The sequence below is a fragment of the Alosa sapidissima genome, chromosome 9, assembly GCF_018492685.1.
Source record: "Alosa sapidissima isolate fAloSap1 chromosome 9, fAloSap1.pri, whole genome shotgun sequence".
NCBI lineage: Eukaryota > Metazoa > Chordata > Actinopteri > Clupeiformes > Clupeidae > Alosa > Alosa sapidissima.
The window spans coordinates 5,256,350-5,266,823 of NC_055965.1; the positions used below are offsets into that span (position 1 = coordinate 5,256,350).

At 43.7% G+C, this 10,474-nt stretch overlaps 1 protein-coding gene across 1 annotated transcript; it reads left to right on the forward strand.

The window, feature by feature from the left end:
• Positions 1–669: 669 nt before the first annotated feature.
• Positions 670–9,902, forward strand: LOC121718448 (platelet-derived growth factor subunit A-like). The gene is made up of 6 exons (XM_042103460.1): positions 670–1,327; positions 1,862–1,958; positions 4,191–4,304; positions 6,718–6,905; positions 8,133–8,256; positions 9,467–9,902. Exons 1-6 carry the CDS (start codon positions 1,265–1,267, stop codon positions 9,475–9,477), a joined length of 597 nt encoding a protein of 198 aa, XP_041959394.1. The 5' UTR covers positions 670–1,264; the 3' UTR covers positions 9,478–9,902.
• The last annotated feature ends 572 nt before the right edge of the window (positions 9,903–10,474 follow it).

Genomic DNA, 10,474 nt, shown 5'->3' on the forward strand with positions numbered 1-10,474 from the left:
TTTCTTGCGTGTGTGTCTGTGTGTGTGTGTGTGTGAGAGAGAGAGAGAATGTTAAAAATCTAATGCAACTTATGGCATTAGATTACTTTATCATAAAGGCTGATATATCATCACTGCCATATTACAGAGGAAGAGGAGGTTGTTTTAAAAAACGAAATTGAACGAACTGTGAAATAAACATAATATTCATGATCTGGTGACAGATTTTCAGTTAATTATGATTAAAGGTAGCTAGATAGGTCAGTATTTTAAGGTTATCATCTCAAAAGATATATAAACACATTTCTTCCTACAGAAAGGTAGGCTACTACATTTCCTTGAAATGTACAATGGCACATTAAGAAGACTAGAGACTTGCCAACCCGTTTTTCCAGACAAGAAGTCCCAAGTGTGCCTGCAAAGTAAACCTCTCGACCTCTATTCAGTCCGGCCCAAATTTAGACCTGTGTGCGGCTTTGAAATGTCATTTATTTCAGGTAAGTACTCATGTGCAGTGCAAACTGTGAGCGCGCGCTGCGCACGTGAAGCGGGCGACATCTGGTCCACTCGGCTATGACTGCGCCGTGATTTGTTAGGAGATTATTGTGGGTGTGGGGACGCTCCCTGGAACGCAAGTCCGCCAAGTAAATTCAGTGACTCAAAGCACTCCGACTTCATTCATCAGAGAAGGTCCCACGACGGCGGAGTCGGAGCAACGGGACCTGCGCTTTCAATAGCCTGGATTAAGACACGTCAGATTTATTGAGCCTGGTCTTCATTCTCACAAGGGACACACCAAAACGGATTGTAATTTTACTCCATAAAAATGACTAATTATGTTGCTGATGCTGAATGGATCACCTGACTCTTCATTTTTGTTTGAATGGGAATCTGGCAAAATAACGTATCTGCGCTACCAAAGGATTCCACTTTGAAGATTTTGAACTTTAAAAAAATCGAGTTTGCCTTACAGCCATAAAATCTAATATACACCCTGAATAATTAAATTTTGCCTTATAAACGTGTATCGTTATAACAATGGTCTTTCCTTCGTGCTACCAAGGACTGAAATATGCCCACTCAATGTGTAGATATTGAGAATTATCAGTGCCTTACTTCTGTTGATTGTTATTAGTTGATTGTTATTTTTAAATAAGGAGGTCGAGAGTCGTTATAGTCGCTTAGCGCGAGGCATGGTACTGGATCCCACTCGTCTAGGAGCAGAGCCCCAGCTCCAACCGGATGATCGTTTTTTCTTCTGGGACAACTCGAGACGCAAACGGAGATGATGGCTGCACTTTATCGTTTACTTATCTGCTACGTGTGCCTGCTTCACACTATTGCCGAGGTAGGCTAATTAAAAACACCCCGATACCGCTGCACAGTCCACTCACCTGTTTCACAGTCGTTGAGTTTAGACAACAAGTGCTCGTTTGGAGCGCACTTAGCACTGTGACCGGCCATAATATCATTTAAGGTTTGTAAACTGACACATTAAGATATGAACTGCCCTCAATTCTTGATTGCACGCCACTGAGATAAGAGTTCATGCACACTTCACATTTCTATTTCATGTGACTTTGAATTGCTTTATTGGGTGAAAATAAAGTTGGAGCAGGAACCTGCTGCCTGTTTGCATTTGGCTCAGTTTTAAGACGCTGCAAGGCTAAATACTCTGCTGAAACGAGCGGCGTGCTCGTATTTGTAACAAGTGCACTAACGCATTTTGAGTAGCTACCCCAAAGCTCGACCCCACCTGATCATTGTGACTAATCCAGAAACATTCTGCCAACACTGCCCACCTTTTATGCTGGTCTTCAATAGTGGGATGATGAAGGATATGATTATACATTTTTGTCTTTTGTCTCTCTTTTGTGTCAAGGAGGTTCAAATCCCTCAAGAACTCATCGACAGACTCTCCAACAGTGAAATCCGCAGCATTAGTGACCTCCAGCGGCTGTTGGACATGGACTCCATAGGTATAGACCCCAGTTGCCTCCTCTCCTCGCAGTAATCTGTCTATGTATCCGGTATTTTTTAACTGTCTTGCAAGATGAACCTGTCATTGTCACTGTTTCAGACGATAGCACGTGAAAGTGTAAAATGACCACGACATAGGCCTAGGCTAAAGCAGGGCTTTATAGATTTAAAAAATAATTGATTATTCTATTATTGTTCATTAGACGTTTTAATGATTTTGGATCAAATCTACTACATTTGGAAAGGATATGCGTATTCTAATTGTTTTGCATGTTATGCATGCATGTTAACGAAGGCAGAGCGAAGTTGGAACCCTGTAACTAGCAGTCAGTCTTTCTGATGCCAAATTCCTTACCGTCTGTTACTAGGAGACGGGTTTCCCCATTACTCTGCATACTATGTGGCACGTACGCCTCCAACCCCAGTGAACTTGGTGATGAATGACACATTTAGCGGATTCTCCCAGAGACGCTCCCACACGGTTTTGTTATTTTTAGGAAAACAGCGCAATGGGACATGGAAAGATAAACTGCCCTGCTGCATGGGTTCCACTTTTAATGTGTTGTCCAATGCGTCCTGCCGGACGAGGGCATGTGAACACCACCCCAACAGTAACAATTGTAGCCTACATAACAGCTGTTGTGAGGAGGCAGTTTACAATCCCTCTCAACTTCATCGTCTAAACTTCAAGGAGACATTAATTAGAGAAATAGCGTAGTGTCCAACAATATAATTGAAATGCAAATGGAAGCGTCCCATGGCTGGCTTCTTTTTTTTGGGGGGGGGGCTAACTTCATTATGCTGTTGTCATCCTGGCTATTATTGCCTGAGAGGGAGCTGAAAGGCGGTTATGTTGTTAATGTATTATTCATGCCATTCCAGTATGTCAGCTGAAGAAGTGTGAGGTGTGTGCAGTTTTTCTGCAGAGGCACACACACAAACACCCAAATGTGCAAGTTTGTTGCATTCCACACCTGCATGCAAACATGCTCACACATGCAAAAACATGTGCATGTATGTAAAACATGTGCATGTATGTACATACATATGTATGCTCCTGCACATACACACACAAATGCACGCATATTCAGACAGGCACATCCGTACCACCCCATGCCACCAAACACACACACACACACACACAGACACACACACATACATGCAGCCAAACAAGTCCTTTAAAAGGGAGCCAAAGTTACCCTACCAAGCATGAGGACACGCTGCTTAAAGCTGAATAGAGAGCCACCACTCCTCAAACATCTCAGGGCCTGTTTCCGGAAGGTTCCATACAACGCCCCCACCCGCCCTGAGCGCCGGCTCTCATGACCCCTCTTACCCAGCCTCTATAAAGTGAACCAGACTGTGACATGTCACCCATGAGGTGCCCTGTGTTTTGTGTGGCGTCTGTGCACAAAGTAGCCAGGAGCAGGAAAAAAAGGGTCACATCCACTGGATGTAGAATCGTGTTATATACCTACTACACCGAACTAATGTGGGAGAAACTAAATTCAATCCACTACAACAAATGTAGTCAAAGGCTCAATAGGATGCAGCTAGTGCGAGAATAAAGTCAGAAGCCACAGCAATGGCTTCCATTAACAAACTGCCAAATCTACCTTTTTTAAAAAATAACTGAATTTGGTTGGAAGGTAAGGTGATGATAGACACCGACCTTAAGACAAATGTAATTTCCTAGATTCCTAGTGTCTCTGTCATCCATCTGCATGGCTTGAAAATCCTGCCCCTTAATTTTTTTATTATTTCTTTAAATGGTTGTTTGTGACCCCCCTAACCAAGTGAGGGACCAGTACATTTTGCTGAGTTCTTCCAAGAGTTAGTTTCATGTTTAAGAGTTAGTTAGTTAGTTTAAGAGTTTTGGTGACATGAAATGGTCCCATACTCTGTTCTACTGCAAGCTGTCAAGGTAGGGGTTCCAAACTCGTGGGAGAGCGAACGGGGGATGGGCGAGACAACACTTGCTTGGTGATGCTCCTGACAAATTGCATTGTCACGCACTCACTCAGCATCTGAAATGGTTTCCCTCCAGGCTGGAGCTCGTCTTTGTTACAGACGTAAGGGACTTACGAGACAAAATACCAACTGGCAGCTATGCACTGGACCAAATGGCAACTATCCACTGAGTATACTTGTGTGCCAGCCAACCAAACAAATGGGGCATTAGAAGAGAAAAGAACCTAAGGAAAGCAACTCTTTTTTTTGTGTAAATGCAGAGAATGAGGTGGTTCAGGAGACGAAGAAGAGATACCACAAGGACTCGCACCATGGTTACCATGGCAGTGACCTGAAGAGCTACCAGACGCTGTCTAGACGCAAGCGAAGTGTTGGTATGTAATATCCCCTGTAGAGATCCAAGACAAAACTTTTACTTCCTACATATTCTCTGTCAAAATAGGGTGCATATTGAAACAGCTTTCACTAGTTCTGCAGGCCAATGAGCAGCATGCAGCTGTAAAGTACATCATACTGCAGACTCAGCATACATTCTAATGGCAGTTGTCTCTTTCTTGACTGATTATTTTGTCACATACAGCTGATCCTCATCACTGACTGACTGTGAACGTAAAACTGGTCTCATGCAGTAGCTAGTACCTTAGTTGCACCAGTGGCATCTGAGGACACTGCAGTGTGGTATGCGTGTACGCTGAGGAAGATTCCATACGTGTTGCTGCCCATGCTGTGGCCTGTCGGAGCATGAGTGGTCTTACTTGGCTCATTAACACACAAGCCCCTCAACTAAGCTAGGCAGCAGTTGAGTTGAAGAGATCTGGTCCGGAATCGCCAGATGAGGACCAGATCTGAACCAGATCTCGGTTGCCATGGAGACTTGTGCACTGGTTTGTGTTGTGCTGGAATTCACATGATCAAGGATTTAATGATATTCAACTGAAAAGCTACAGGCTTTAGGGTTTAATGTTTGAAAAGCAACAAAACTTTACTTAATATGAATCTAGGTTTGTTGACTTGTAAACCCCTCTGAAAATAACATTGTGCTCCTATTTCTGATATTCTGATAAAGAAAAACACAGGTCTGCTTCTCTCAGCAGGTGTTGGTAGTAGTGAATGTATTTGTAGAGGGGCCATTGTGTGTTTCTCCAGCGCTGCAGTTGAGCATACAGGGCTTAAAGTGTTCAGGCACTGCATTGAAGATTTGAAAATAGTCAAAATGCCTATAGGACTATGACATCTTCATAAATGTTTGATAACTTCAGGCTCATAAATGTTATTTGCGTTAAGCCCTGAGTATATTAGGAGCAGAGACCAACGTTGAGGCTCCCAGCTTCCCTCCTCTTTACGCATCATGTGACATACACCTGGGCCAATAGCAACTGACTTGCTACTGAACGCATCATATCCTAGCATCATTGGCTGTTCTCCCTCGGTTGTGTAGTTTGGGCTGTAACCTGTCTGGCACCCAATGAATGTTGGGCCACGTTTGTATGGAGGAGCACTGGCACACGCAACACAACTCACTTATGTTTCAACAGATGCGGTACTGAGGATGGAGATAGTGAAATGGGGTCAGAGAATACAGCCTCCCTTTGCCATGGTGGCTTGAATGGGCTACAAATGTGTTGTGTTGTGCTAGAATAGAGGGACATGGAGTCCTGATAGACTAGGCCATGCAGCCTGGACAGGGCTGTGGAGAGGTCACACTGCTGGCTCTGATTACGTAGTCACTTACAGTAATGCTGATCCCCTCTGTTTGACTGACCAACCCCTCGACCCCTGCATTAGAAATGCACATGGACTCACAGGGCATTCCTTCTCTCAGTAGTCGTATGACAAATCCCTGGGTGTCTGTGAGGGTGAGAGTCTGAGTCATTCATATTGTGCAGTCAGTGGTCAGAGAAAGTTCTCTGTGTCCGAGCGGTCGCGCCTCGTTGTGTATTTATGGTTGTAAATGTGCCGCTGGCCTCGCCTCCGTTGGGTGCTCCACTCTGACGGAGCCGCGCTCCATTAGTAACATAATCTGTCAGACTGACATCAGCTTTAAGTGCCCCGGCACTCTCACACACTCTCACACACTCTCACACTCACACACACACACACACACACACACACACACACACACACACACACACACACACACACACACACACACACACACACACACACACACACACACTCTCTCTCTCTCTCTGTTTGTGTGGAGAGAGAAGGAGAGTCCAAGTGCCCAGTGTAGCAGTCACTCTCCTACAAAGGCAGAGTCCCCAAACTCCTACTAAAGCAAGGAGACAATTCTTCCCTTCTTTACCAAAGCAAGTGTGTTAGCACTGGTAGTTGCATCATATTACAGAGCATGAGAACAAGTTCCTGCTGCAAGGTCATATATACTTACGAAAAGTGAAGGCTGCTGTCTAGTCGAGGCATGTCTGCCTAGAGGCATCGTTTAATACGCCACTCTCAAATGGTTCAGAAGAATACTATTATGAGGAGTTACCTGAGGACTTGCTTTTACTTTTCACTCTTTTCAGTTCAGTGAAACTCTTTTGAGGAATTCTTCCAAGGTCCAAACATTTTTTTTTTAAAACTAAATTGTCTTTAAACTCATTCCACTCAGTTTAAACAAGGTTGTCTATCATTCTACAATCTACAAAATACTCTGCCAGTAGCTGATTCTTTATTTGGAAAAAATATAAGGCTTTTCTGTTTTATTGTAAAAGAGCCCAGAGACCTGTCTTAATGATACCATTCACTAAACCAACTTAACTGCCGTGTTTTCTTGCCCTCTTGCAGAGGAGGCAGTGCCAGCATCGTGCCGGACGCGGACAGTCATCTATGAGATCCCGCGTAGCCAGGTGGACGCCAGCGCCGCCAACTTCCTGATCTGGCCGCCGTGCGTGGAAGTGAAGCGCTGCACGGGCTGCTGCAACACCAGCAACATGCGCTGCCAGGCCTCGCGCAAGCAGCACCGCATCGTCAAGGTGAGCACACACGCACTCACACACGCACTTGTGCACACACACACGTACGCACACAAACACACGTACACTCCTATATACTCTCTCTCTCTCTTTCTTTCTCTCACCCTCACACACATACACATACACACACATATACACACACACACACACACACACACACACACACAATGATCACAACATAAGCCACCTGAGTTATCAGGCCTTGTCCAATCAAAACAGTAGGCCAGCACATAGAGGCAGACACATAGATCTCTCATGGTTCCCAGTGTTCCCTGTGTTTCTCAAAGGTATCACTCAGTGAAAGAGGTGGCACACTATCCCATCCATATGGAACATCATATGTTCATTTAGATCTCTTCCATCCTACAGTAATAATCTGCAAAATCACCACATAACTCATTTTTCCCTGGGAAAAACAGTATAAATTTGGTCACTGAAATCAGTTCCCACTTGATAGTATCACTATGTGGGAAGTGTCCCGATACAGTATTCCTTTACCGTGTAATTGGAATTGCTCAACACAAAGACAGCCACATTCTTAACCTCCGCGTTCTGCAGGCATTCCATGATGCACTTAGCAACGGAAGATTTACTGCTGAGAAGTCCATTGCATCAATCAGGACCACATTTACTTCTCCTGGACTAGATGTTGTTTATTTTCAGAATTATAGCAATGTGGAAAATTTTCCAGCACTGGTATGGGATAATATTTGTTTTTTGATTTTTATTCAGTGGTTCGGTTCTGTTCGATCTGAATGGTGTTGAATACATTTAGTTGTCTGTCAAGGATGTATGCACACAATATTACTTTATTGTGATCATTTTTGTGATCCAAGGACTAAGGGGCCTTGGGCAATGCTGTTTGATTAAACATAAAGTAGGACTGGAATTTTAGATGAGATATGTCTCTGGTATGATTTTTGTGGGGTTTAATGATGTGAAATTTGGCAAAAAAACTGACACTGAATGGAGAACTGTCAAAAAATATGTGCAGCTATCAAAGCATATTGTCCTCAAATGTTTGGAGCACTTCAAGCTGTGCAAAGGCATGTATGTAGCTTGCACAAGTGAATGCTCTGATGCCCTTGAATGTATTCTCTAGCAGTTTGTGTGTGTACGTGTGTGTACGTGTGTGTGTATGTGTGTGTGTGAGAGAGAGAGAGAGAGAGAGCGAGACCGTAAAAAACACTTGCCTTCACACTCTGTGTCCCTGCCTCATCTCTGCAGGTGGCTAAGGTGGAGTATGTGCGGAGGGTGCGGAGGCCCAAGCTGCGGGAGGTGCAGGTGAAGCTGGAGGACCACCTGGAGTGCGTGTGCACCTCGCGGCACCTCAGTGCCCACTCCGACTCAGGTGAGTGCTACAGCTGTGGGTCTCAGAGGAGCGTCATCCTGATTTATTAACATTGAAAGAGCTCTTAAAGGGGCTCAAACCCGTCCTGTTCCGCACATGTTCCTCAGAGCATGCAGCCTCTCAATATCTGAGTTCTAAAGGATGGTATGAAGAACCCTGCATCAGAGGTGTTGTGTGTGGAAATGGCCATGTGAAGAACCTTTAGAATAAAACATGGCATCTAGTACTCTTGGCTGGCAAAGAACCAATAGACTATTCCTCGAAAGAAGTGTCCATGAAGAATTCTTACCTTGTTAAAAGTGCAGCCTATGAGTGGACAGCGAGAATCGCCAATGACATCCTAAGCTGGGGCGTGTTTCCCAAAACCATAGTTGCTAACTAAGTTAGCAACTTTGTTGGTTGCAATGCAATTTCCCATTGCCAACCAACTAAGCTGCTAACAGGTTAGTAACTATGGTTTTGGTAAACACACCCCTGGACATCACAAGTGATTTGATTGTGTAACACTAAATTAATTTGTTATTCTAAGCTTCCTCTCGAGGGTTTCCATTAGGAAGTGGTCTGCTGTGTGTTGTGTGATCTACAAAATAACTTCCTCATAGCAACAGATATTTATTTCTCTTTTGTTCCTAAAGCCTCTCCACTATCTGAGCCTCCCGCCGCGCTTCCACTCAAAAGAGGCAGAAAAGGCAGAGGCAGAAAACCAAACAGAGAAGGAAAAACAGAAAACTTAAGCAAAAGCACTTATCACTTATTTTCAGACTCACTAATTAAAAGTGACCGTAAGTTCTAAAACCAGGGTGGAGTTGTAATGGCGGCCAATGAACCTCTGATTCCAAGTAATCGTCAACCAATTGAAAACATTTGGCAAGTGCGGTTGTCAAAAAGATTATATAATGAAAATGTGATCAATGATGACTTCTGACCAAAGCGGTCATGAGTGCTGTGATCTGGACAGCTGCTTAAAATACGTATTGTGTGGTGGGTCAAGTGGAAACTGATCTGGGTTCTGTGGTGATGGGCCAACTTGTGTTTGGTTTGCAATGGGACCAAAAGCTTCTCTGATTTGGACATGGTATTGATCAGTCTGAAATCTGGTTTCTGGCATGATTGTTTATCATTTGGAGTGATTGAAAAAAAAAAGATGTTCCAAGTCTGTTGTCCAATGTATGGTTTGTGGTGTGGTGACTTTCCCTGTCTCTCTTAACAGATGTGTGGTGAAACAGAATGGAGGCCATTATTTGCTGTGGACATGGATGTCAAGAACTGCCACCACCAGTTTGATTATGACAAAGACTCTGCCGCGATGGCTGCATCTTACAATATGAACAATGCTATTGCACCTAAAGACTAGCGTGATCCATGCATCACTCTAACTCTGCCGCCACTGATTGGAAAGGATGTTGATGGACCTGGACTATGCAGAGAAGTTTGTGGGGACAAGAAGCGTTGGATTGAAAGTAGACTCTTTTCAGAGGAAGCAGGAGCGGGCGCAAGTGAGGACTATAAAGACTGTTACGAGGTTGTTCCCGATAAGGGGATGGAGACACAGTGTGTTTTCTGAGAAAGTGACTGGTTGAAGAGAGGACAAATGCTGAACAAAAATAATGGTCTTAAATAAAAGCTGTCAACATGTTGTAATCTGATGGAAATGTATTAAGGCTCAACATTGTGGATGAATCCCCTTATTGGACCTCTAACTAAGTTTTGGCAAATATATATATATATATATATATATATTTTTTTTTTTTTTTCTTTTTTTTTTTTTTTTTTTGAGAAAACCTCTATATCTTCTTATTTTTGTAACCCTCATTTTCTATCACAACTGAATCCTCTCTTGGATCTGTATCAAGTAACAAAACACATTACATCCTCCTCAGCACCAGTAATTGCCACTAATAAATTATTTATGTCTTTCTCACTCCATTGGGGAGTAGCGTGCCGTTATATCGAATAGCGCCCCAGTGTGTTTACTTAAACAAGAATGCGTGCTGATAAGAGCCGGGGGTGGACACGTTCTCCAGGAACATCTCTGACCTCCAGTCAACAAGGCCTAATGTCAGGAGAGCTCCCACTTGTCCAATTATCACCCCTGCTTCTCCCTTTGGTGTTTAAGGAGTATTTTTCAAGAGAGTACACTTAGGCACACTTGGCAATGGTACTGGACAAATATTAACATGAACAAGAGGTAGGGCCTTTTAATAACCCCATAACTTGG

Bases quoted from the DNA above. Each gene is read 5' to 3' on its own strand.
- LOC121718448 (XM_042103460.1), top strand. From the start codon at position 1,265: ATGATGGCTGCACTTTATCGTTTACTTATCTGCTACGTGTGCCTGCTT. The intron at 1,959-4,190 runs GTATAGACCCCA...GTGTAAATGCAG, and splicing joins GTTGGACATGGACTCCATAG to AGAATGAGGTGGTTCAGGAG. The intron at 4,305-6,717 runs GTATGTAATATC...GCCCTCTTGCAG, and splicing joins TAGACGCAAGCGAAGTGTTG to AGGAGGCAGTGCCAGCATCG.